The sequence below is a fragment of the Mesocricetus auratus genome, unplaced genomic scaffold (assembly GCF_017639785.1).
Source record: "Mesocricetus auratus isolate SY011 unplaced genomic scaffold, BCM_Maur_2.0 Super-Scaffold_100013, whole genome shotgun sequence".
Taxonomy (NCBI): domain Eukaryota; kingdom Metazoa; phylum Chordata; class Mammalia; order Rodentia; family Cricetidae; genus Mesocricetus; species Mesocricetus auratus.
In genome coordinates, this window is record NW_024429196.1 from 70152391 (window position 1) to 70179833 (window position 27443).

General features: G+C 47.6%; 1 protein-coding gene across 2 annotated transcripts in view; it reads left to right on the forward strand.

Annotated features, from left to right (window-relative positions):
* Bicd2 (BICD cargo adaptor 2) overlaps positions 1–27443 on the forward strand; it is a 46484-nt gene that overhangs the window by 4941 nt on the left and 14100 nt on the right. For both annotated transcript variants that reach the window (XM_005066316.4, XM_005066317.4), the window contains exon 2: positions 23482–23694. In XM_005066316.4, coding sequence (XP_005066373.1) covers positions 23482–23694 — 213 coding nt within the window. The remainder of the gene's footprint in view (positions 1–23481; positions 23695–27443) is intronic.

The window sequence follows — 27443 nt, forward strand, 5'->3', positions numbered from 1 at the left end:
TTGAGGGTTAGGCTCCAGGCCCCTTCTGGTTTAGTATTCAAAGTAGTTCCTCAAGCCTACTCTTGAAAGTCGTGTGGCTGCTCTCCTTCCTCTCTAGACCAAGCCTGGAGGTGGATGATGGCCTTGAAGAGAGCAGGAGTGGAGGGCTACTTCACTATTTAGAAATCAGTGTTTAAAACTGTATATTTTAGGGGCTTCAGAATACAGAGCAGAGCAACCAGTGCAGTGGAACCTGTGCAGTGAGGGAAAAGTGGGAACACTGGGTGTTTCTCCTTGCTGGTTCCTCTTTTCATTAGTATGTGACACACACAGACACCACGATACAGGGAAACCATGGTGCATGTCACAGTTTTCAAAAAGTAGGTGAGGGTTTTTTGTTTTGTTGTTTCGAGACAGGGTTTCTCTGTGTAGCCCTGGCTGTCCTAGAACTCACTCACCAGGCTGGTCTTGAATTTATAGATCCACCTGCCTCTGCCTCGATGAGTTCTGGGATTAAAGGAGTGGGCTACCATGACAGGCTGAAGAGTGCTCTAAGTGAGGCAAAAATAGAGAGGCCACAGTGGACTGACTCATCCGTGCTCCTGCCTGCACATGCGTTTTCTGGCTGTGGCCAGTCTTGCTTCTGTGCCTCAGTTCATCTTTCTTCCTTTCTTCTGTAGCAGTGGCTTTTGTTGAGAAAATAAGGAGTATTTTCCTACAGAACAAGATCTACTGAGTTTTCACACCCGAAACCTAACAGTTCCTCATTGTCATCTGTCTGAGCAGCATTTCATTTTTCCACCTTGACTCTCGATTGAGATTTCTAGAGTTTTTGTTCCACAGTGATTGGTATGTGGGGAGAAGATATGAGAATAATGGGAACTTTGCATTTACCTGTGTGTAGTTTCATTTATAAAAAACACCAAAAGGGTTGGCAGAGTGCTTGGCTAGCATGCATGAATTCCTGGGTTTCATCCTCAGTGCCACATAAACAGGCTACGGTGGTGCACGCCTGTAATCCCAGAGGATCAAAAGGTCAAGGTTATTCTCAGATGCAAGTTCAAGGACAGACCAAACTATGTGAGATGCTGTCTCACATAACAGTAGTGAACACAGTCCTGGGCACAGCTGGCCTAAGCCCTGTGAGAATACACTTGCACATCTGATTGGACACTTCTTGTACCAAGGGAAAAGTCTGCCTGTCACCACCTCACAGACGCTCCAGAGCTGCCAGCCCATGACACCACATCCACTCGAGCCCCTCGGCACCTTGTTGGAACCAAGTGTCTTGTGCCAAAATTTCTGTATTTCCACCATTGACTCTGTCAAGCTGTGTGCTGCCTTTTTACCATTAATTAAAAAAATAAATCACTTAAGGACCATTCTAGATTTATAGAGAAATTGCAGATAGTAAAGAGAGCTGTCCATCCCCCCTTGTCCCTCTCATACATGTTGTATATTAGTGTGATACATCTTTTAAAGTTGATGAACCAGGTTTGGGGAGTTGTTGTAAAGCCTGTGCTTGGTCTAGGTTGTCTTTGCTTGTCCCTGGTGTCCTACTTCTAGCCTAGGGTCTCATCTGGGACATCATATTACATTTATTTGGTCACCTGTCTTCTCAGGCTACTTGGGGGTATGACAGTTTCTCAGACGTCCTTTATTTTGGTGACTGGCAGTTTTAAGGAAGATTGGTCGGGTATTTTGTAGAAAGTTACTAGTGACATTTTTTATTTGATATTTTTTTCAGTAGGCTTGAATTACGGGTTCACAGGAGAACAGTCATAGTCCTGTCTTGTCAACATGTCAGGTCTGTGCTTCACCATGGCTCTTGTTGACTGTGATACCTGCCTGAGACTCGTGGGGGTGGGCAGGGTGTGAAGTACAAGGGATTGTTTCTCAAGATGGTAAACAATTCTGTATGACACTGGAAGGGTATAAAATGATTTTATGTGCTTGTCAAAACCAGGTAATGTGGGAAAAATAACCACAAACACACCAATGTGACATCTTGAGACAGGGACTCATGTGTCAATCTTCACAGACTTCTCTACACTAAAGTTGCTCCTTTCCTTCTTTTCCACGAAGTGCTTGCTCTTCGGGGGGAAGTCAGCAGAATGTTGGGGTTAGTTTTACGTAGACTTGTCCTTAGCTCCTCACCCTTTCTTTATTATTTTATATGTATAGATTGATTGGACTTGTACTTTATTCTGTGGGCTGTAATAATATTTAATTTGGCTGATAAAAATTTCTCTAGCTTTGTCTCTTATGATCTGGTATACTCTATTATTATGACTTATTTTTTGCTACTAAGCACTTTGTGTGTGTAGGTGGGGGGTGGGGTTAGTATGCAGGTGCCCATATGTGTAAAAGGCCAGAGGTAATATTGGGTATATTCTTCACTTGCTCCATACCATATTTTTGGGAATGTGTTTTTCACAGAACCTACAGTTGACTGATTTATTTGGCTAGCCTGGCTGGCCAGCAAGGCCCCTCCCCACCATTATCTTGTCTCTGCCTCCCTAGTTCTGGGGTTACAGATGCCTTTTACATTAGGTGTCTTTGATTTGAACTCACTTGAACAGCAAGAACTTTACTGACTGAGCTATCTCTCTAGCTAGCCCCTTGTTAAGCACCTTTTTGCTTTGTTTGTTTTTCAGGATGGTTTCTCTGTGGCTTTGGAGGCTGTCCTGGAACTTGCTCACTAGACCAGGCTGGCCTCAAACTCACAGAGATCTGCCTGCCTCTGCCTCCTGAGTGCTGGGAATGGTGTGAGCCATCACTGCCTGTCTTTGTTAACACCTTTTTAAACTTTCTGATACTACAAGATGTCCCAGAGTTATGTTCTATATTTAGTTCTGGAACCAGACATTTCTCCCCAAAAGCTCTCGTTGCTTTAAACGAGAGAGATGCTAGAAACAAAGATCTAGTTGCTCATTGTACCAAGGTATGACTAGTGCTGGGGCCTTTCAGCTGCAGAGCAAGTAGTGTGTCGCCTAAGTCATGTACACACACTATCTGCAAATATGAATTCATATCACTGCGTCCAGCTTCATCTGTCACCACATGGCTCATTCTGTCCACCTGCTTATCTGCAGCCTCCTACTCCAGCAGTGAGACACCTGGCACCCACCATCTGTCTGTCACAGCGTAGCTTACTGGTCCTAGTTCACACGTGCAGGTATCTAGATGGTTCGTTTGTGCCCCAGTTGGCTGCTTCATCAGCCTTTTGCCTTTAATTTTACAGGTTTCACTTTTCCCCACAGTTACTTATGCCATCGTGATATTTTTGCACCCCTCACTTGCAATTTAAATTGTTTGACCACAATCTACATTCCATCCTAGGATCCCCAATATAATTTTTTAAAACATTCACATATATTCAGATTTCCTCATTGGTACATGACACATTGTCTCAGAAAGCTGACTTTTTTTTTCTTTCTGTTATCTGGCTTTGACCAGGTGCATAGTATCATGTGTGTACCCTTCCAGTGTCATACAGAATTACCACCTCGAAAAATAATCCCTTGCATTTCACCTGCTTACCTTCACCTCTGCCAGGTCTCTGCCAGTCACTGATATTTTACCATTTCTATAGTTTTCTTTTTATCAGAATGCCATGCACTTGGAACATGTAAGATTCATCTGTGTCTTCATCTCTTGTTTGACTGATGGTTCACCCATTGAAGGGTATTTTGGTTGCTTTACTTTTTTCAGTTATGAATAAAGCTACTGTAGACACATTTTCAAATCATTTGGGTAAATATGCAGGTTTAAACTGTTTAACTGTAAGAAGCAAAACTGACTTCCAAACTGTTTGGTCCATTTGGTATTTCCGGCAGCAGTAACCGAGCGCTCCTGCTGCCCCCATTCTTGGTAGCATTCCCTACTGCTGCTGGATCTTGGCTGCATTAATACACGCATAGTGGATGTGGTTACTGTTTACTTTGCACTTCTCTGAGGATGCATGGCCCTGGGCATCTTTCCACCATTTCATTTCATCATCATTTTGCCATGCCTAGGTTGGAATCCAGGGCACTTTTCATATGCTCCTTTGCCATCTGTATGATTTTGTGTCATTCCTGGCCTTTCGGTCATTTTCAATCCAGTTGTTTACTTTCTTATTCAGTTGTAAGTGATCTCATTAGTATATGTGTAACCACACTAGTCCTTTTAGTATCTTCTTAGTAGTGTCTTTGACAGACACTTTTTTTTTAGTGCTGCTCTTGTGTCTGTGGATCATGTTTCTACTGTTTGGAACTTTATAACCAAACCCAAGGTCATGTAGGTGTTTCTTGCATTTTAGCTGCTTTCATAATTTTTTCATTTTTCATGTGTCCTTTTTCCACCATATGGGTCCTAAGAATCAAACTCAGACTTGATGACAAAGTGCTGTTAGCTGCTGGGCTATCACCCCAGACCCCTTATTTGTTTTTATGTTATGTTTCAGTCTGCTTTCCTCAGAAGCCCTGTAGTTTTTCTTTATGCACAGTGAGTTTTAGGAATACCTACATAATGCAAACCGAGGACTGCCTCTTCCTGCCTTCCTGCCTGGGGCTCTCCAGTCCCTGGAATGGCAATGGGGTTACCATTGGTCACTGCCAATTAATGATAGTCTTGGATCAATTTTCATAAACAATGAGTATATTTCTCCTCTAGTGTGTCCTCATGCTCTTGCTTCTAAATCTGTCCACAGGATGTTTCTGTGTCATCTTTTCTGCCTAAACCCAACTCAGGATAGCCCCCACTCCTATAAGACATGTGTTTTTTTGATCAAACAGCCATTAAGAGAGGGATCAGCTGCTGGGCTCCAGTTCTTGGGCATTCACTTAAGTAGGAGCTGGTGCTGGGCCCCTCTTAAAGGGTGTCGGATTACTATGCATTTGAGCCAGATGCCTCTACTATCATTTCAGTGTCAACCCCATCTTCATACAGCGCCTGCTGGTACCCGCTGTTAGCACCTTCCTCTGGGAGTCCTTCCTTATACCTCGGCTGGCTCCTTGTCCCATCCTCACTGAAGTCCCAGGGCCCAGCCACTCTTAGACAATTGCCTTCTCCTCCTGTGCCTTTCCCTCTTTACATTGGGGCAGTTGTATGTATGCTTGCATAAGGATCTTTGTGGTTATTTGGGTGGCACTCTGAACTCCGGACCAGATTATCCCAGGTCCCCTGTGACATAGTATCCAGTCCCCTGCCTGAGGCTTCTTACTCAGGACCACAGCTGCTCTTGGACACACTTTCTCCTCATGCTCTGACTGTGCCTCAGTTTTCCCCATGGGTTGCCTTTCTTCCTACTATTATGAGCTGCAGTCTGAAACACCTTTGTACTCTCAGAAATGCCAAGGGTGAGCGAGACTCAGAGGCCTGCCTCTCCCACAGTCCTCCAAGAACTTGAGCTTGTCTTGCGTCCTTCCTTAGTGTCTCCTCTCCTTTAAGAGCCCCACATTTAGCCAGGCGTTGGTGGTGAATGCCTTTACTCCCAGCACTCGGGAGGCAGAGGCAGGTGGATCTCTGTGAGCTTAAGACCAGCCTGGTTTACAAGAGCTAGTTCCAGGACAGCCTCCAAAGCCATAGAGAAACCCTGTCTTAAAAAACCAGACCAAACCAAACCAAACAAACCCAAAAACCAAAACAAAGAAATGTGTGAGAGTCATGTGACAGCTTGAGAAGAAATGGAAGGCTACCCAGGGTGACTTGACAAGACCAAGGCGTATTGCAGCCAAGATCTCTAAGTGGAATCGGAGATCAGACAGCTGTGGTCACTCTAACTTTCAGGACACATAGTCCCAGCATCCTTTAGTCTGAGCCTACTGATACCATTTCAAGGTATGCAAGTTCCTTGTGGCGGGGACCTGCCCATAGAGGACCAGGGTTGGATGTGCACCCAGGGTATCTGTTGCCACTGCATTCTGGGACAGTGCTGCAGTGCTGTAATGTCCACAGGCTTAACCACTGCCTAGAACCTTCAGAACTGAAAAACTAAGCTTATCTGTGTTCACAGTCTGTGATGGTCTCCCAACTCTCCTTGGGCTCTTGTTATTGGTCCCGTGGTGAGAAACCCTCTAGGGCATGGGTGGAGATGGCCTATACTTGAGATTCTCCTCTCATTTTTTGGACATGAACCCCTCTGATTTCTTTTGCTAAAACAGCCTAGTGAGATGAAGGAATGTGACGAGGGCTAGAGACAGTAAGAAAGGCGGGCTGCTGCCACACGTACCTGTGGTCTGTAGCCTCTTGTGCTTCAGGCTGTTCTGCCTGCTTGTTGAGTTGTCTTCCTCTGGCCCAAAACAGATGTGAGCTGGAAGCTACCCATGGGGCCTCAAGATCCCTCTGCCTGTCCTGACCACAAGCCGCCAAATGGAAGTCCCGTGTTGAGCCAGCTGCTGTGGAAGATGACGGCTGGTCTCCAGGCCCCAGTGCTGGGCTCTGTGTGCTTGGATAGGGAAGCCAGGGTCTCTAGGGACTTCTGCCAGTCCCAGGGCTCAGCTGGCAGAAGGCTGCCTGCTGACACCAGGGCAATTAGGGTGTAATCTTCTCTAAATGTCGCCCAATTCTGGCTAAATCCCTTCTGCCCAGGGATGAATCCCCAGTTTTCTAAAAGCAGCTTAACATTTGGACGCTGCCCAGGGCAGCTGGGTTCCCAGTCGGCAATGGAATGGCCCCTGTGGATTGACACAGTCCTCTGGGAATGGAGGGGAACCAACACAGACAAGACCAGAGATAGTCACTACAGCCCTATGTTGTTTTGGGGTACCTCCAGGGCCCGTGGTCCCAATGACTCTCACGGTCATGAGCATAGGGCTTCTGGGAGAAAGGAACCATTTGGTGACTGCCTCAGCTTCTTGCTGTGGGTAGGATGATGTGTTTTTGGAGAGGTGTAGTGAGATATCTACCTCCCTCACATGTGGTGCTGACCATGCCTGTTTGGACGTGGTCACAGGTGTGGATATGATGGAGGGTAGGACTAGGAGGTCTGGGGTCCCAAGCCCAGCTCGATCTCTTGCTCCCGGCTGGATCACAGAGAGCAGCCTGGGTGGATCCTTGGAGCGGGAACTTGTGGTGGTCATCTGTTTCTCTTGTAAGTGCCTTCTCCCCAAATAAAATTATATTAACCTATATTGAGCCTACTCCCGTGAATCTTGCTTCCCCATTGGCCAACAGTGTTTTATTCATCAACCAATAAGAGAAACATATGTACAGAAGACTTCCCCTGTCGGAGAGGCTTGGGTTTGGTGGGAATCCTGAATGTCTGCCATGTGATCGGTGATTGAGGCCTGCTAATTATGGGGTTAGGCAAATGTAGGTGGTCTTTGTGCCCACATGACTCCTGACTTCCTGGAAGCCTTACTCTTTCTTGTAGGGACTTTGCTTCAAAGACAGGGATGGGTTTTTATAGTAAAAATGCCCCTGGTGATGCTCTGAGGTGGATTGTCTGGCCTTTCCAGCCCCAGTTTGCTTACCTATGAGATGGGAGGTAAAGGTTCTCTTGTGCAGGGCACCTGATGAAACCCTTCCCTTCTCGGTCTGTCTGGAGCTAGCATGCCCTGCATTGCCCGTGCCTGCTTTAAACAATGGGAATCCCACTTAGAACCTTCTCACACAGTAGGAGTCAGGGTGAACAGCTGGCTGGGCTGGGGTGGGGTATGGGTGGGAGAGTCTCCCATGATGCCTCTGGGGTCCCTTTAAGAGTGCTGGCAGGTCTATTTGCCCAAAATTGCCTACCCACAGATCATGTGGGACTTCAAATATTCCAAAACCCAGACCACACCCAGGGTGATTAAATCCTCAGTAGTACTGATGTTTCTGAAATAATCTTAGGGATCTAAGTGGGAGTTCAATTGCTGGACATCTGAAATTTGCCAACATTATCCATTGGTTGTGATTTGGCCCATGGATACCAACCAAGGGCCACCCAGGAATGTGCCTGGGACATGGCTGGTGGCAATGAGGCCTAGTCTGGGACCTACTCTTGCTGCTCAGTCACTAGATGAATGTTCACTAGATGAGAGTAGCAAAGAGGAGATGGCCTTCTTCAAGGCCAGCCTACCTAGCCCTACCCTGTGTCCCCAGCATCTTGGACTTGCGGTCTCCACCTGCCACTGATAGTGAGGTTCATCATATGGCTGTATTCTCATATCTGTCACCCATTCATTGCCTGTATCCTTCCTGAGTTTCTTAACCTGTTGCCACATGCATTCCCCTCCATTTCTGTACCTGCTGAGAGAGGAGGCACAAACTTCTTGCACTGTAGTGCACTAGACAGACTGCCCTGTCCTGCACTATAGTGCACTATGCAGGCTGCCCCTATCTTGTTAAGGCAGCTCTTCTGCCTCACTGTTTTGTGGGGATGGTCCTGCCTTGCTTCCTGCACTGGTGATGGTGGTGTTGACTTAGAGGGCATTCCGCTGTTCGGAATTCCTGCTGGACTCTGTGTCATTGCCTAAGCAGGTCTAGTCCTCCCTGCTGACCCTGGGCCAATCCTGTGTCCTGAACTAAGCTCAGAAGCTCCTCACATACAGGTTCCTAGGAGTGTGCAGGGGCTTTAGAAGGGGCTCCAGCGGGCAGGTCCACTCCTGGAGGAGGGTTTGCGGCTTAGTGCTTCTTCATAGAACTGCCCGACTCCATACTGGCCAAGACAGTAGCCTCAGCTCTTGGCAAGAGATGTATCATGTCTCTTTTGAACCTCAGTTGACACCCTGGTTCTGAGGTGTGGCCCGATTGAAATGCAGGCAGGAGGCTCTTTCCAGCCATCCAGAAAGTTCTTTCTTCATGTATGATCTTGGGAGGCCTTCTTTAGAGGCTGCTAGAGACCATGTTGCTCACTGTTGGAATGAGTGTGAATCCCTGAAACAGACTGTGAGCTGGGCATTGGTGGCACACGCCTTTAATCCCAGCAATGGGGAGGCAGAGACAGGTGGATCTCTGTGAGTTCAAGGCCAGCCTGTTCTACCAAGCCAGTTCCAGGACAGCCTCCAAAACAATACAGAGAAACCTTGTCTTGAAAAACCAAATAAAACAAAAACAAAAAGACCAAAAACACCAAAAACACCAAAACCAAAACTAGGTTGTATTTTTGGGCAGCCTTTGACTCCAAAGGGTGTCTGTTCTACAGTGGACTGCTTTTCAGGTGACTGTTAGCCTTCATTGTTTTAAAAGATTTGTTTTATTGGTGTTGGAGAGATGGCTCATGATTAAGAGCACTGGCTGCTCTTCTAGATGACCCAGTTTCCAGCTCCCACACGAGGCTTACAACAGTCTGTAACTTTAGTCCCAGGGGCTCTGATGCACTTTTCTGGCCTCTGAGGGCACCAGGTACACGTGGTACATAGATATACGTACAGACAAAGCACCCATGCTCATCAAATAAATAAATAAACAAATATTTAAAAATTTTTTATTTATTTTTTCTTCGAGATAGGGTTTCTCTGTAATGTTTTGGAGGCTGTCCAGGGACTCAAGCTGTGGACCAGGCTGGCCTTAAACTCAGAGATCCGCCTGCCTCCGCCTCCGGAATGCTGGGATTAAAGGTGTGCGCCACCAACGCCTGGCTAAGATTTTATTTAATTATGTGGATCTGGCCAGACAGTGATGACACACACCCTTAATCCAGACACTTGGGAGCCAGAGGCAGATGGATCTGTGATATCAAGCCCAGCCTGGTCTATAGAGTGAGTTCTAGGATAGTCAGGGCTACATAGAAAAACCCTGTCTCAAACAAACAAACAAATTTCTCTCTCTCTCTCTCTCTCTCTCTCTCTCTCTCTCTCTCTCTCTCTCTCTCTCTCTCTCTCTCTCTCTCTCTCTCTCTCTCTCTGTGTGTGTGTGTGTGTGTGTGTGTGTGTGTGTGTGTGTTATGTTTGGGTGTGTGCATGTGAGCATAGTTGCCCATGGAGGCAAGAAGAGGCTGTTGGTTCCTCTGGAGTTGGAGTTACGGGCAGTTGTGAGCTGCTAGATGTGGGTGCTGGGAACAGAACTCATGTTCTTTGCAAGAGCAGTGCATGCATCGAGCCATCTCTCCAGCCCGAAAAGTGAGACACACAGTAACTATGGCTCACTTTTGTGAAGGTTCACACCCAGCACTTTCTCTGCTGCAGTGACCAGTGTGGATCTTCTCAGCCTTGAATGTGGTATACATTGGCAGTAAGCAGCAGCCGCTTTGGAGCATGTACCAGGCTGGGTGGGGATGTTTGCATGTGTCCTTTCTTCTTAGGGAATGCCACGCTCCACTTTCTCCAGGCATACACGGACAGACAGCCAGTGAGGTGCCTTCATTTCCTGCTGTTGCCTGTTACCTTGTGTCTAGGAAGGCAGGGCTAGGTGACAAGAGGAAGTTGATTTTCTGTGGGGAGTGGGATGAGACTCAGGACTTGTTTTGCTTTGTCTGAAATAGGCCTCCTTCTGCTCTTCCCAGGATCCAGGCCTCACCACGGGTGCGCCTGCTCTGGGATAGGCAGCTCCTATTCCCCAGAGCACTCTGTGAAGCAAGCAGGAGTTGGTCATGCTCTGTGACTTCTGCCTCATAGGTCTCAGACTTTTTGCTCTTTCTGTCAGTCTCTTGGGGAAACTTGTTTTGAGACAAGTGTTCTCAGAGTTGTTTTCTCAGTTCTAGAAGGAGCTAGTATTCCTGTGAGAAGCCAGTGAGCTTGGTCAGGGCAAACTGTGACGTCCAGTGACCCTGAAGATGATTGCTTTTCTTCTTAGGTACCACTTTTGACAGCTGTTGTCATTGTCTTCTGGGCCTTCACCAGGGCGGGAACAAGCTGTGCTTACAGCCCGAGCTGTCTTCATATGTGGCAGCCCAAGGCTGGTGGGTAGAGTTATGTGACTGGAAGTTGGGAGGGAGCCCCTCAACTTAGCAAACCCAGTGAAGGTGCCTCAGAACCTGGCTGCCTGTGATGTGTTTAGAGTCCACCTTCGCCTGTGCTTCTCTCACCACTGTGTCCAGCCTCAGGCCTCCTGTCTTGATCAGGTTGTTACTGGGTGGAATAGGCAGGTGCTCCATCCTCTAACTCTAACCCCATCCAGAGTCCACCCTGAGATTCTTTGTGCCGGTGCTTTGTACTGTCTGTGCTGTGAGTTTCTTCTTCTTCTCCTTCTCCTTCTCCTTCTCCTTCTCCTTCTCCTTCTCCTTCTCCTTCTCCTTCTCCTTCTCCTTCTTCTTCTTCTTCTCCTCCTCCTCCTCCTCTTCCTCCTCTTCCTCTTCCTCCTTCTCCTTCTCCTTCTCCTTCTCCTTCTCCTTCTCCTTCTCCTTCTCCTTCTCCTTCTCCTTCTTCTTCTTCTTCTTCTTCTTCTTCTTCTTCTTCTTCTTCTTCTTCTTCTTCTTCTTCTTCTTCTCCTCCTCCTCCTCCTCCTCCTCTTCCTTCTCCTCCTCTTCCTCCTCTTCCTCCTCCTCCTCTTCCTCCTCTTCCTCCTCCTCCTCTCATTAGTTGGCTTTGAACTAATGCTCCTGCCTCCCAAGTACTAGGATTATAGGAGTGTACCACCATGCCTGGTTCTGTGCTGTTTTTGAGTTAGTGTTGCTGTTAACTCTGGTTGGCCTAGAACTTGCTATATTGGCCAGACTGGCCCCAAGCTCAGAGGAGATCTTGTGTCTCTGCCTCCCAAGTGCTGCACCTCTACACCTCTACACCTAGCTGGTTCCATGTTCTTATATCAGATTTTGATCAAAGTACATTTATGGAAATGTGATCTTTCATCTTGTTTGTGGTGCCATCTGTTTCATTAATCATGGGTAATTGAACTCCATGGAGTGGATTCAGACCTTAAGTATGTCTGGCTTGGGATTTTATTAACCTTTAAACTATAATTACATAGTGCATAGACATTCAAACGCATGTGTGTGTTGGCACCTTTGCTGGTCACCTGCACTTCTGCTCCCTTTCTTTTTATACTCCAGGAGTTTGAGTGACCACAGCTCTATGCTCCATGCTGTAGTGTGCCTAGTGTGTGTTCCAGTAACACTTTAGATACCTTCCCTGTACCTATTGTTGGGTTATTATTTTTTCATTCATGTGTGTGGGCACTCAGACACAAGAACACATATGTATATCCATGTGTGTGGAGGGAGGTAGGAGGACAGTTTGAGAACTGGTGTTCCTTCTATCATGTGGGTTCTGGGGTCAAGTTCAGGTCACCAGGCTTGGTGGTAGGTGCTCTTACTCACTAAACATCTTACTGGCCCAGGTTATTTTTATTGAAATGAAATTGGCTTTCTGTTTATCTTAAAGCTTTATGCATGGCAGTTTTAATAGACTCAAGGATGTGTTTTTATTTTTGTATGTGTGTAGGTATGTGCACATGCATGCAGTGCCTGTGGAGGTCAGAAGAGAGTGTCAGATCCTCTGGAACCATATTTGCAGATGGTTGTGGGTTACCATGTGGTGCTGGGAACTGAACCCAGGTCCTCTACAAGAACAAGTGTTCCTAACTCCTAAGCCATCTCCTCACTTCCCATCCCCGTGTTCATTTGTAAGTTAAAGTGAGCTTTCTTGGTGTGTAAGACTAACAAAACGTACCCAGATTGCAATTATATGGCTCTGTGATTCACTACAGTGAATGTAGCCAATGAGAAAGCAAGAAGGCGTGTGTGGTCAGCCTGCTGTGGCTGCTCTCGGGCCTGCATGAGTTGCTGGCATCATGGGCTGATCTTGTTCACTTTCATTGTTTCCCAGTGCAGCCATTCCGATCAGTGCAGTAGCCCCTTGCTGGGCTGTTTGCCTTTCCTTTCCATGGATGGTTTTCATGCTTCTGACAAATGAAGAACAGTTAGGACCTTCATTGGGTGTTCCTTTGAGCACCTTCCGTAGTCCTGGGAATCAGGTGTGCATCTTTCCCATCTGATCTAATTGTGCTTCTTCCCTGTCACAGCCTTGACCTCTGGGAACCTGCATTTCTTCCTCCCTACAATTTGAACATGAGAGTTCTTAGAATCTTGAGTTAGGGATTGAGTGCAGTTATATACCTTAGACCTACACATTGGCAGCCACTATTGTTACTGACAGTAAAAGGAAAAGAGACCTCACACCCACTGTGTGGCTGTTGTCATAGACAGCAAGTGTGACACGCATGTGGGCAGACCAGAGGGTTGCCTCTCAGCAGGTGCAGTGCACAGTGGGCAGAGCCATCCCGAGCCAGGCCGTGGTGGTGCACAGCCTTAATCCCAGCCCAGAGGCAGCCCATATCTCTGTGGGTTTGAGACTAGTCCATTTACAGAGTGAGTTCCAGGACAGCCAGGGTTACAACACAGAGAAACCCTGTCTTGAAAATAATCAAAAAGAAAAGAAAAAGCCATCCTGGAGCTACATTACGTGTGCTGTGTTAGCTACCTGGTGGAATGCCTGACTGGACAATTCAGGCTCATGGTTCAGGAAATACAGTCCAACATGACAGAAAGGTGTGGTAGCTGTGGCTTCACACTTGGTGGCAGGAACTTGTAGCACAGCTGGTCTGTCACATCTTAGCAGTTTGAGAAGCACAGAGATCTCTGACCCGAAGCAGAGGTTAGTTAGAACCATGCCCTGTGCCCCAGTGACCCTCCTCTTTCAATTTGTGCCGCCTTCTAACAGCTTCACAGCATCCCCAAATAGCATCAGATAGCTAGGGACATGTTGTGACACATGAACCTGTGGGGAGCAGTTCATACTCAGATCATGACAGATAACAAGAGACTTAAACTACACATCCACACAAAAGCATATAGGTGGGGGCTGGGCATGTTGGCATGTGTGCCTGTGATTACTGCACTCAAGAGTTGGGCAGCAAAATCGCAAGGTCAAGACCAGCCTGAGCTGTATAATGAGTTCAGGCCAGCCTGGGCTACATAGAGAGACCCTGTCGTCTCAAAATATCAAAAGGCAAAAACCTCAAACAAAAACAGAAGTTTCCTGAAGACTTTTAAATGAAGGACCATAGTACTGTTATTCTTTTTTTTTAAAAATATAACTTATTTTATGTGCATTAGTGTGAGGATGTCATATTCCCTGGAACTGGAGTTACAAGACAGTTGTGAGCTGCCATGTGGGTGCTGGGAATTGAACCTGGGTCCTCTGGAAGAGCAGACAGTACTCTTAACCACTGAGCCATCCCTCCAATCCCAGTACTGTCATTCTTAATAGCCTCAAAGGAAAAACACCACAAATGGCCATCACATTATCAGTAGGTAAACATGTGGTTTGCCTGTGCCATAGAATACTATGCAGCCATGAAAAGGAATAGAGTACTGATCAAAGCTTGTAATATGCATGTACCTAAAAATTGTTGTGCTAAGTGGGAAAAAAGCCACATAAGATCAGTATTGTATGAATTACATGAAATGTCCAGAAATAGACAAATTTATATGAACAGAAAATAGATTGTTGGTTGCCTGACTGTGGGGAAGGGGAGCTGGAGACTTATTGCTAATGGGGACAGGGTTTCTCTCTGAAGAGGGGTTTAGTGTGGAATTAGTGATAGTTTTCTCACAACTATAAATGTTACCCCCCAAAAAAATAACTCCACTGGATTCAACCTCCCTGAATTCAAAAGATGGGTGTTCATAGATGGGCTGTTATCTTTATGATTTGGGTTGTGAGTGGCTCCTGAGGCTGTAGCTCATCTGGTAGTGCTCTTGTCTAGCACACGCAAAGCCCTAGGTTCCATCTGAAGTGCCACATCAATCAGGGTTAACGTGCAAGCCCAGCAGCCAGGAGGTGGAAAAAGGATCAGGAAATTCAAAGTCCTATTTGGCTACATAGCAAGTTTGAGGCCAGCCTGGGATACAGGAGACCCTGTGGCTATAAAACAAAAACAAATACAAAAGAAATTTTTAAGGAAAGAGGAAGAATTTTTGTTTGCAAAATTTTCTAAGTCAGTTTCTCCAGAGTCTGAAGAAATCATCCAAGGATCCAAGGCAGTCTTCTTCCAGCTTTCTAACAATGGTGCTCATATGGAAAGAACTTTGCATGACATGGAGAGACTAAATTATAAATTACTTTACTAACATTTAGCTTTTCTTGTTACTGTGTTTGTAATCCTCATTGAATAAGTGTCATTTTTATTGAAATTGGCACCTGTGGAGTTTGTGCTTTGAGATAAAGGTTATAAGTGTGTGTGTTTTTTTAAATTACATATTCCTAACTGAACAGTCTACTTTGGAGATTTCTTTTTATTTATTTTACTTTTAATTCATGTTGGGGGGATTCCTTTTTTGCAGTTCCTTTCAATAATTAGCTAATGTCTGACTCAATATTTCATCTTCAGACTTTGTAGTTTACTTTTGCTTCTTGGCCTATCTTGTTCCTTAACACATGGTGAATACACACTTTAAAAATTGAACTAGCTTGTCTCAATTTGAGTTCCGGCATGGTCTTCTGATGACTGAATGATTTATAAGGCAGGTTCTGTTTACTGGGTTTGCTGAGTTTTCACTTCTGGTATCAGCATGGGATTGGTCTCTGAGCACCTACCATTTGGAAGGGAAAATCTGCTGAGATCTTGTCAGTGCCATTTGAATGTATGTAGTAATAGCTAGGGACTCTGGTCCTGGATTCCTGGTTTCAAGTCCTACTCCGTGACTTACCCAAGGAAGGGAAGTGGTGCCATGGATGTGGGAGTCAGCTCTCATAATCTCACAATGTCTGTAGGAACGGAGCAGAGTTCAGCTCTGCAATCTGGGGTGATAATTGCATATTTGTTAGTAATTGTTGCTGGGTAAAAAGACACACTAACGAGGTTGCTTTGCCTTTTGTGTTTTGTGTCCATCTCTGCTGAATGAGGCTTTGGCTTGCTACTTTGTTTAGAGTCAAGGAACAGCTCTTTTTATCATTCATGTTTATTTTTAGTTGCGGCCTTTCCCCTGTGCAGTCCTGCTAGACTATCCTGAGTGTTGATAAGATGTTTCTATTTTTGTTTACTCTGTTTCCTGTTGTTTAGTTCTGTATGCCTTTTCTGATACAGACATAATTAAATTATTTTTTCAATTTTTGTGTGTTTGGGTATAATTTTCTTTTGCATTTTTTCAGAACAGTTTTAGATTATAAAACATACATGAAAAATACATTTTGTTCTTTATGGCACACAATACTAGCAGTTTCTTCCTATTTTAGATCACTGTTACATTGTTTACAGCTTCTTCACATAGTTTTCCTTATAGTTGGCAGTTTGGAAAGAAGACTTTGTCTGTCATGCTGTAGAGTCTTTTGTCTCTCCAGTCTTGATTGTCATTGAGGAGGTCCCTGATTGTTTGTTTTTTTTTTTTAACCTCGTTGGCAATTTGTATACTAGCCTCTTCCAGGCAGCATAGGTTTAATCAAACTTTGATTATAGATTTAATCTCTTAATGCTGTAAATTCTTTATCTCTAAATGAATGGTGTCGAGCTTGCATTTCTATCAGCTTAGTTTCCAAACCATCTTGAGTATAATAAGATTTGATGCCATTTGGTGTGTGGAATCCTGGTAATGCAGGACTCTGAGCATGCACTTGGAATTGCCCAGGATGGAGCAAGACTCACAGCCCCATATGAGCAGTGCTTCCCAGGCCCGTGTTCTTCTTCCCAGCCACATTGGATTCCTCTTTGTGGCTTGCTTATGTGATTGGGTGGTGGATGCTTCAGTTGATCAGTGTTTTTTGAATGGCTGGGTCATGGGGATCCTCACACTACAATGCTTACACTACTAGTTCCCATCAGAGGCCAGGCAAGCAGTAAGTACTACTGACGCCATTAGTGAAAGGTGGATAGGATGTATGTGCCAGCTCTAGGCATTTCTAACAAGTCTAGATAGAAAAACGGGTGCTGTGGGGGGCTGTCCTCATGTCCCCTTTTCTCTGTGGTGTGGGGATGGGGAGGTGGTGGCATGAGAAGCAAACCTTCTCTGCATCTCCAACCCTCACCAGGAACCAAACAGCATCTCCATTTCAGCAGGTGGCAGCAGGCGTGCCAGGATGGGCAGCTGGTACAGCTTAGGGATTCCTGGGATTCCAGGCCCAGCCTGATGCAGGCGCGGTGGCCCTTTTGGAGCAAGTGCGGAACTCACAGTCTGTGGGTAGGCGGTACTGGATCAGCCCAGACAAAGGTTTGGAGGATCCTGGCTTTGTTGTGGAATCTGCTTCCTGGAACAAGCTTTGTCTCATTAGATTGCAGAGGCTGGCTCCCCTGGTTTGGCAAGTATTGTGCCTGCTACATCAAATGATCAAAGTGGTTTTGGAAGAATTCTATGGGATAGCCCTGTCTGGAGGATTTCCATGTATTCTCCAGATTGAAAGGTCAGTCTGTACTGCTGGTACAGAAGAGTAGCTCTCATTGTGAGATGTCCACAGTTCTCTCTGGTACTCCTTTGTAGGTGAAGAAACTTTCAAAAGACATTGACAGGGAAGCCAAGCTGCCCTTCTGGCTCACTCTAGAGCAGGGACTGATTTGGGTTGGTCTTCAAGTCCTTATCTTTTTAATTAATAGGCTGGTTGTGGGTAACTCTGGCTTAGTACCATGTTCTTTCAACACAGGGCTGGACCTTTTCACACCCAGCCTTGGGAACTTAGCCTTGTAGTTCAGTTTTCAACCAGTTTCAGCAAGGAGTGCTCACACTGAATCTGACTGTCAGTGCACAGGAGCTGGGCCCAGGTAGCCTAGTTCCAGATGTGCATATACCTGCTCACTCTCCTCCTCTGCAGTTATGCTAATGGGAGTAGTACCCCCTGCCCAGCTGGTCTGTGGACAGGACTGTGAGTCTGCATGGCAAAGTAGGAAGGGATGTGGATTCTTGTCTGACTCGAGGCACTGGCATAGGGACCTGGGTCTCCTAGTCCCACCTAGTCCTTTGACCTCACTTTCTCCTCCCTTGGCATACTTCTCTACCCTCCTAAGTTCTCACCAGCTGCTTGTTTTCTGCTCTATACCAGGCACAGGACTGAGGATGCAGCCTTACCAGACTGGGCTTAGGTTTTCTACAACAGACCATGGGTGGGAGGGAGACAACTGAGAGTTGTTCAGGGTTGTTGGAACACCCAGATGACAGTAGGGAGCTCTGCAGGTGTCCTGCTCATGGGAGGATGGGACTGCTGCCTAGACTGGGTCTCAGCAAACCCCTTCCCTGGGAAGCAATTTACAGTAAAGTTTTTTTGGGGACCAGCTTATTAGATGGCCCTTAATGTCTTGAAACTCCATGAGGCATCCTAGAGTTAGGACCACTAAAATCCTGATTTCAAAAATCATAGAAGTGTCTGCCAGGCCATATCTCTACTGCTTCAGCGTCTGTGCTTTGTGTTGAGGACCAGAGCATCAGTTGTGAACTGGGGCCAATTCTGAGGCCTCGTGGCCTTCATTGTGCTGCCCTCATTCTAGATCACTGGGGTTGGGAGCAGGGTCGCACTCAGCATGGTGATTCTGGTCCAGGATGAGTTCCTTGCTCTGTCTTGAGTCAGACATACTGCTTCTATCTGAACAGAGAATGGCTCCCTGAAGTTGTGTTTGAAGGCTTCTGTTATTGGGGACTGGGGGGGGGTGTTGAGAGGTCTCTCAGTCTCTGATGAGAGAATTGAGTAGAGGATTAAAGACACATTTTGGATGTGACTCCAAAGCCCTGTCCAGTCAGCGCTGCCTCAGTGTTATACCACTCCGCAGTGCAACCAGACCAAGCCCCTGTGTCAAGAGCACTTAAACTCTGTTTTGCATCAGTTTCTATGTGCAAAGTGGCTGCCTGTGCAGCCCCCACACCATGGCACCATGGAATAGTCTAATGCTTAGTTAGGGCATGCCTGCTTGGTTTGGTTTGATTTTTCAAGACTGAGTTTCTTTAGGTAGTCTTGGCTGTCCTGACACTTACTCTGTAGACCAGACTGTCCTGGAACTAACAGAGTTCTAACTGTCTCTGCCCCCTGAATACTGGGATTAAAGGTGTGTACCACCACCACTCATCTGGCATGCCTGTTTTATGGCAGTAGTCATCTGGCAGATTCCAAGGATAGGAGGCATTGAACCCTTGTCATAGACCCCAGCCTGTGCCTTGCTGCTCCACCTGCCCTGACCTCCTTCCTGGGGTATAGTTTCAGCTGCCCTTCCTGCTCAAGCTTTTTATTCTCCTCACCCCCCCATCCCCACCCCATATCGCTGCTCATGCTGTCCCCTCCCCTGAGGCCACTCTTCCCACTATGTATGGTTTTGAAATTGCCTGTAGAGCTGCTGTGATTGTTTTGCCTACCTCAACTTCTCTTCTCCCACCCTAGTCAAACTTGACAGTGTCCCACTAGGGTCCTACAGCCCGTCCCAAGTCCCATCTCTGAGGGTGATCCTGTTGCTGAAGTCATGATTGGCCTGGTTCCTTGTAGGCATAGATAGATGATTGCACCATGGCTACATGGGTGTGGCTGACCTTGAAGCCAGCATTGGGGGGGGGTATTATGTGTTGGCCAAGAGCAAACATGGGCCGTGCTCCTCTTGAAGGCGCCTGACTGACCATGAGCTCATGCTCCTGCTCTCCCAGCCTTGTTGGGTCTTGCTGAACCTGGGAAACTTCAGAGCAGCAGGCAGGATGTGGGCCAAGAGTCTGTGTTGAGAACTGAATCTGCCTGGGTAGTCCTTAAGAGACATTACCAGAGACTGCTGCTCACAGCACAGAGCGTCCACCATCCTGTGGTTAAGACTGGAGTTGAGCTAGCTAGCTGGTCTTTTTTCCTTGTCTTCTTCCTTTCTTGAAGCAGCTGGAGAAGTTTGTAGGAGAGGCAGGTTAGAGGCTGCATCTGGGGTCCAGGGGCAGATCCTGACACCAGGATGGTAGACAGGTACCACCTAGGAGGCCCACAGGATGAGGCAGGGAAATCTACAAACTGTTCCCTACCAACCCCGAGGTCAGACAGGAATTCCTTTCCAGGGAGTACTTCTTCAAGACAGAAGGGAGCCTACAACCAGTAAGATGGGAGGATGATCCTTTATGCAGCAGGATTTGAGATGGATTTGAAAGGTTGCATAAGATTGGATACAGTGGGGTCTGTAAGGGTCAATTGAAATGTGATCAGATAGACATCACCACCTCTCTAACCCTCATCCTCCAAACCGGTAAGCTAGAGATGGTGGCCACAGGGATGGGCTGTGTCTTATAGGTTCATACTCTCCAGGTAAGGGGTATAGCACTTCAGAAACATCCATGCTGTTTACTTAGGCAACATTAGTGAGCTTCATGTACTTCAGTATAAGTTTTTGTGTAAGCCTGTTTCTGAGACTATTGGCAAAATCAAGGTAATGAGCCTGTTTCTGGTCCCTCCACCCCACCCACTGCATCTCCGTTTTAGTTTGCATTTCTAGAGTTCTATGTAAAGATAATCAAACAGTATCTTTTTCCACTAGGGTGATTTTGATGTACCAACTCTTTTTTTTTATTGGGAGTACTTCATTATGTGGATATACTGTATTTAAAATTCTTTAATTTATCCTCTTTCTCTTTCTCTCCCCACTCCCCATGTGCACATGGCAGTGCGTGCATGCGTTTATAGACGTTAGAGGACAACCCTGTAGAACTGGCTTTCCTTCCACCTTTATTCACCTGGGTTCTGGGGATTGAACCCAGGTTAGTAGGCTTGAATGGCAAATGCTTTTGCCTGCTGAGTCGTCTCTCAGCCCTCACACTTGAAAATAATGGAGAGATGGGATTACTGGTGCACACGCCACCACATCTGGTCTTTATATAGCTCTGGGCAGCTCACACTCAGGTCCTTATTATTACATGGCCAGCATTGTACCTACCCACTTAGCCATCTCCCCAACCCACCGTGGTTGTTCTTTCTCCCAAGATGGGGTCATCTCTATTGCCCAGACTGTTCTATCTTCCTGTCTCAGTCATCTGAGTAGTTGGGATTATGTGCATTCACTGTTGACTACCATGCTCAGATCTGAGGTTCTGGGGGTGGGGAAAGGAAGGGAGGGAGAGAGGGAGAGAGAGAGAGAGTTGGTGAATCCTTCAGATGCACGCTGTTGACCATGTCTTTCCTCTCCAGAAGTTCTTTCTGCTGGCATCTTTTATGTCCTGTGTTGTTCTTTGCTTCTGAGTTGAGGATTTGGTTCTGGTACCTGACCCTCCACCTGCTGCCCTTCTGGGCAGCGCAGAGCTGTGTGCTGTCTGCAAATCCTTCCTTCCTCAGGCCTTCACCATAGAGCTCACCTACTGGCAGCTGGATGTGTTTGTTTTCCCGAGTGTGTTCTGAGCTTTGTTCTAGGATGTAGTGGCTTGGAAATGGATTAATCCTTTCATGGTCTGTCTTTACACTTTGTTCTGCTGTGCTAGAGCTGCATGTAATCCAGGCTGATTCTGCCAGGCCCCAGACATGCTTTCCCTAAGCCTGTGATTCTGGCTAGCAGGAACAGGCTTGTTTTCAGACTGTGGCAGAGATTGTTCCTGCTCTGCCATATGATCCTTCCCCTGGCTTCCCCAGCCCTACACTGACCACCCTCAGTGAAGACTCACGCTGGTCCTTAGCATCTTCCACAGGCCCTGCCATCTGCTTCAGTCCTCTGTCCTGTGCCATACCATGGAGCTCCTACGGAAGGGATGAAGGCTGTTGCAGGATTCTCCTCATCCTGTCATTTTACCTGCATCTCAGACTTGAAAACCAATGCCTACTATTTTATCATATTTAACATTATTTGTGTGTATGTGTGTGGGCACACACCACATACGTGGCGTGCACATGCCATAATACACATGTTGGGGTCATAGGACAACTTTTGGGAGTCAGTTCTCCTGCCACGTGGGTCTTGAGTTTAGTACCTAGGTTGTCAGACTTGATGTCACACGCTTTTACCTGCTGAGCCATCTCACCAGCCGTGTTCCATCAGACTATTCCTGAGCTTTCTAGTTCTTAATTTCCTACACAGGAAGTAGAACCTGTCCCTGTGTCTGTGTGTCTTCTCAGTTGGAGGCGGATGTCTCCATCACAAGGTGTTTAAAAAGCTGTCCAGGGCTGCTCCTGTGCCCTAGGCTGGTTGGTGGCTTGGGTGGAGGTAGAGAGTCGGGGCCCAGATTGGCAGGCCCAGGCTTGAATATTGTATCACGATGCTTAGCCATCACACTTTGGGGAAAAGTTCTGAGAAGTCCTTGCCCCAACTCCCAAGTTGATGGGTGTGTCCCAAGCAGCCACAGGTGCTGGACTTCAATACAGTCCCAGAGCCTTGAGTTGGGGGCCAGGTTGGTGTCTGGTTCCCTTTGTGTGTCTAACGGTGGACAAGCAGCACAGGTCAGGTGCTCTGTAGGTAGCAGTGTGTGACTTGACCTTCCCTAGGATCAGGGCGAAGTCAAACAGACCAGGAAGCTCAGATCCGAGCGGCTGTGATTTGTGTAGAATGAATGCTGTGTTGGAGGACCGAGAGCGTATGGGCAAGGCCTGGCTACCCCCTGAGGGAATCCATAGTCTTGTGCAGGAGTATTACACTGTGAGCCCAGGCTGCCCCTCCACTCTCACACCCTGGGTCTGCTGGGCTGTGCATCCTCGGGCCCATTGTGAGGCCTTCCCATAGTAACTGGGACATGGCACATGCCTCAGTCTAGACCCTGCTCCATCCTGCCAGTTCCCTATCAGGATGAAAGGTAGTTGTTTTCTGCATTTTCATGTGTTGGTATTAGAAACTGCTCAGCTCAGTAGTATCCCTGTACAATGTGGCTTTGTATATTTTGCTCATTATTTTCTTGGACTGAGTTCCTAGACCTATGAAGTCATCAGTGAAAGAAAATAGTCCTGTTCTCTTTTAAAATAGTGAAAACCGTCATTTTCTTGTTCATTAGTAACTCTTCTCTTAATATTGTTTCTTGCCATAGCCATGGCTCCTGTAAAGAGTCAGGAAAGGAAGGCCGAGGAGATAGCTCAGCCTCTCAGTGGGGTATGTAATGGAGGCCAGGCTGGCCAGGGCCCCAGGGTATAAATCCAGCATAGCTGCTGGCCTCAGTGTGTGACTGACATGGAGTTGTGGAGAGGCCAGTGCTTGTTGCTCTCACTCTGTAGGTTTTCTTCCCGAGTCCTAGAGTCCCACATTCTTGCTCCTCACCCCAATGTCTGAAACATGCAGGTCCATGCATGTCTGTACTTATGTACCCTGAGATGGCCACTCTAGCTAGTTGTTACTGTGCCCTGTCCTTAGAGCTGGGGGCCCAGGCCAAATGAAGGACGATTTGACATCTGGCAGCAGGATGGAGCGGCTCCTCACCCCTTGGGTGTAATGGCTGGCACAATTTAGTAAGCCTGGGATGGGTGTTGGGTGTGCTGCTCTGGGGTTGCTTCCCATTAGCTTGTCCAGGCTCACAGTATAGACCGTTTGTTTCCTGGTCCTGGTAGTCTCCATGTTCCTTCCTGTCACTCCACGTACTGCTCCTGGACTAGTTTGGTTTCTCTCACTGTAATGAACCCTGCCTGCTGCTTGCACCTCAATGTGTGTTTTAAGCCATGCACAACATAGAACTGCTCACAGGTCTGTGTTTCTTGTGGTCTTGGGTCTCCATTGGTTTGTGGCCCCAGGACACCCATTTCATGAAGGTCTTTTCTGTCCACACAGGCATTTGGCCAAGCACACACAAACCACAAAAAGGTGGCTGCTGATGGTGAGAGCCGGGAGGAAAGCCTGATCCAGGAGTCAGCCTCCAAGGAGCAGTACTATGTGCGGAAGGTGCTGGAGCTGCAGACAGAGCTGAAGCAGCTTCGCAATGTCCTCACCAACACTCAGTCTGAGAATGAGCGCCTCACATCCGTGGCACAGGAGCTAAAAGAGGTAAGTGTGTGGGCGTGACCTCTGTCATTGTGGCAGTGGGCTATTTGGCTGCTTCAGCTTCATTGAAGCTGCATTTTGCTCCTGTGGTCTCAGAGCTGAACACACAAGCAGTTCTGCGTCTGAACTGTGGCCATCTTCAGTGGTGTCTTGAGTAAACTGAACAGGCCCTGACCGGCAGGGAGGAATATCAAAGTAGCCTAAACGATGAATGGCTCAACTCAGGATTTGGTGGCCACAGAAACAAAGATAAGCCACGAGCCATAGAGATTCTGTGGAACTATGAGGAACTTGAGGGCCCATCACTAAGTCTCCATGTGAGAGCCACAATCCTGCTTGAGGTCCACCTGTCCATGGTCTTGGGGGTTAGCCTCAAGATCCTTTTAGAGGCTTGGGATAACACTGGGATAGCCCTCACTTGCACTAGAGATTTGGACAAATAGGAGACATAGGACAAATAGATAGGAGACACCCTGTCCCCACACTGCATAGCCTCCAAGCTCTCTGGGCCTCATTCCAGCTGTGGAAGCCTACTCTCTGCAGTAGTTCTCATAGGGCAGTCAGCAGAGCATAGGCCATGAGGGTGTGCTCCAGTCAGGGCCCTGGAGGGAACTGCATCCCAAGCAGGAAGTCAAAGGAGAGGAAAAACAGGAATGGCTATTAGGACACAGGTCATAAGGAACCACCGAATACCAGCAAAACCAAATACAGCCCAGCGGGGCCAATGCTGGGCAGGGAGGGGACCGTCATGTTCAACCAGGAGACAACAGCAGAGGAGAGACTAAAGCTAAGAACGGGTGGAGACAGTTGTGAGAACAGAGCCTCTACCCCAGACAGGTGCTCGGAAGGTGAAGGCTGAAGGGCTGCCTACGGCTTGGCTGCAGAGGTGGACGGAGAAGGGGCACTTAAAGAAGAGGCAGCTAAGGGGTGTGTAGGGAGACTCAGGATTTCCTCCTAAAGCATAAACAGGAACAACAGGAATCTCCCCCCACCCCAGACCTGCCTGTCTTCAATTCACTGAGCTCATTTCCGGCCCAGGACAGTCATCTAGCCCTCTTGGCTGCCTAGGGGCTGAATGTGGGAGAAAGCCATGCATGGGCCTTTCAGGAAGGAGGGGTAGATAGATGGATTGTCACCAGAGCTGTTTCTCTTCCTCAGTGACGGCCCCTCCTCCACCCTCACGGAGCCGTACTTGTGGGAGGAAATGAGATCATGCACTGGGCTCCAGGAGACTGCCCTCCCCCCCACCCCCTTATTCAGACTGAGTTCCTCAAGACCTCAGAGACCCCACTCCAGGAAAGTGATTGCTCCCTGCTATTGATGGGCCCTGGGTCAGAGTCCCTGGGCCTAGCTTGCAGGGCCCTGACTGGAGCACACCCTCATGGCCTGTGCTCTGCTGACTGCCCTGTGAGAACTACTGCAGAGAGTAGGCTTCCACAGCTGGCATGGGGCCCAGAGAGCTTGGAGGCTGTGCAGTGTGGGGACAGGGTGTCTCCTACCCAGGATTTCAGAGACTGAAGACAAGGATTTGTCTAGGTCTCTAGTCTAAGAGAGCTAAAGCCAGTGTTAGCTTTATATCAACAAATGATTTTGCCCATGTCAGATAGTTATAATGTCTTAGACCCAGTTATCCTAATGGCCCTCCAGCCTTCTGTCACACATGAAGAAACTGAGACTTATGGTGAAGGGCCCTGACTTGTGACTGCTGTGTTGTGTGTAGGACCAGTAGTGGAGAGTTGAGTCAGTTTCTGTCTTGCTGGCATTATTCCTGGTTGGTAGATGAACATTTGAGGAATGGCTTGTGGCAGACATGGTGCTTTCTCGGATGAATAGCTTGGCCCAATAGTCCCAGTAAAGGATAAAAGTGCCCCCCCCCAGGTGATAAAGGGACAAGCTCTGTGTGGAAAGGGTTGGGAGGTGAAGAGGCCAGCAAAGAGGACTGACAATCCCCCAACACAGCAACCTCTTGAGGCAGGCAGTTGTCACGCCCTTCTTTCTGGTCAGGGGGTCCAGATGAAGGAAAGCTGGTGGATAGGACCTCAGATGGTTGGCTCCAAGCCCATATGCCCACTGTTTACATCTGGGCTGCTCATCTGCGCAGAGCAGAGCCTGTACCCTGACATGAGACACTCTACCTGGGAGGAGGTACTTCCCTGAGGGAAAACTAAGCCCTTGTGGCTAGTTGGAGCCTGCTGCAGCTCTCAGGAGTTAGGCATGTGATGGGTGGAGGTGCCAGGCAGCAGGCCAGCTGCACCTCTCGTCTAAGCCTGGAGGCTGAGGTTGGAAGCAGTCTCCATAGAAAGAGTGCATGTGTTTGAGTCCTGCACCGTCAGCAGAGAAGGTGCAGTTAACCTGTCACGTGATGCTTCCTTGCCAGCACGTGACTTGTGTGTATGCACATTTCTCTATGCTTGTCTTTCCACAGGGCACTCACTCGCAGGCCGGTGCAGGCCCATACACTCCACAAAGGGAAATACTTTGGCTAATACCCTGGATTCTGGTCCTAGCAGTGTCGTAAGAACAGAACTCCTAGAGAGCCTCATGAGAGCCAGATTTATGGAGGCACTGAGGACTCACAGAACATGTGGACACTGCTGTAGGGGCACAGCAGCACTCATGGTGTGGCTCTGGGCCTGGTTCTTTCAGGCTTCCATCCTGGCCTTCAGCCTGTCTTTAGTCATACAAGCTGCACTCTCTGCCCTAGGCATCTGGAAGCTACCACTGTGTCTCTTACCCCTGCCTTCTAGGTCTCTGATTCCTAGTGGGGGGACTCAGACCTTGCCCTCCATTCCCACTCTCCCTGAGGGCTGTGACCACCTGGACCTTTTTGTACATATTTTTGCTTTCTGCATGGCAAGCCCTTCTGAGTTGCTGAGAGAGAGAGAGCAGGAATTGAGATCATTTCTGGCAGAGAGAAAACATTTAGTAGTTACTCTCACTCTTTTTTGAGCTCCAGGTAGGGTGTAGAGAGCCTGGGTGTGTTTCCCTTTGTAAAGCACCCCGGGCTTTTAAGAGCAGGTCTGTCTGTGCTCCTGCCTCCGTGGTAGCTGTGCTTGGGGTGGTTTCTCTTCATCTCAGCATGCGTCTCTCTCACCGTCTCCTCCCTTGTGATGTTGTGTCCCCCTTTGGCCTTCTCTTACTCTCCTTGTGGTATCTGTTTCTTCTGGTGTCAGTTCTCTTGCCTCTTTCAGTCACTTAATGAGAGGGCTGTGTTCATCTTCATGGATTGTGAACTAAGTCTTCGTTTTGATGCTAAGCATTTGTCAGTCATGTTTGCTATACACACTCTCTTCCGCTTTTTGTTGCACTCCCTTCCTCTCCATCTCTCCGTTTTTTATGATATTTTTCATTTCACTAATCCAGCGTTACTGTTTTGTATATCTCCCTGCATGGCATCTTATGAGGCATGAGGCATATGCGCCTCAGATGAACACACAAATGTGACTGTAGACGCCGAAGGCACAGAGCCGTGGGCCTGGGTTCAGGGCTCTGGAGCAGTGTGGTGTTGGTCTGAGGGACCATCTGAACATCAGGGACAGGGTTAGAAGTGAACGTGGGCAGGGAGGGTATGGGGGTTGTTTAAGGTATTTTGTTCCCAGGAGACATTGGTGGCATGTGAAAACACATTCACTAGTTACACGGTAAGAGGCTGCAGCTGGTGGAGAGAGGTCAAAAAATTGCTAAACAACCTACAACATATAATAGGAAAGCAACCACAGCAAAGGATGGTGTGGCTCGGAGTGTGTAGGAAT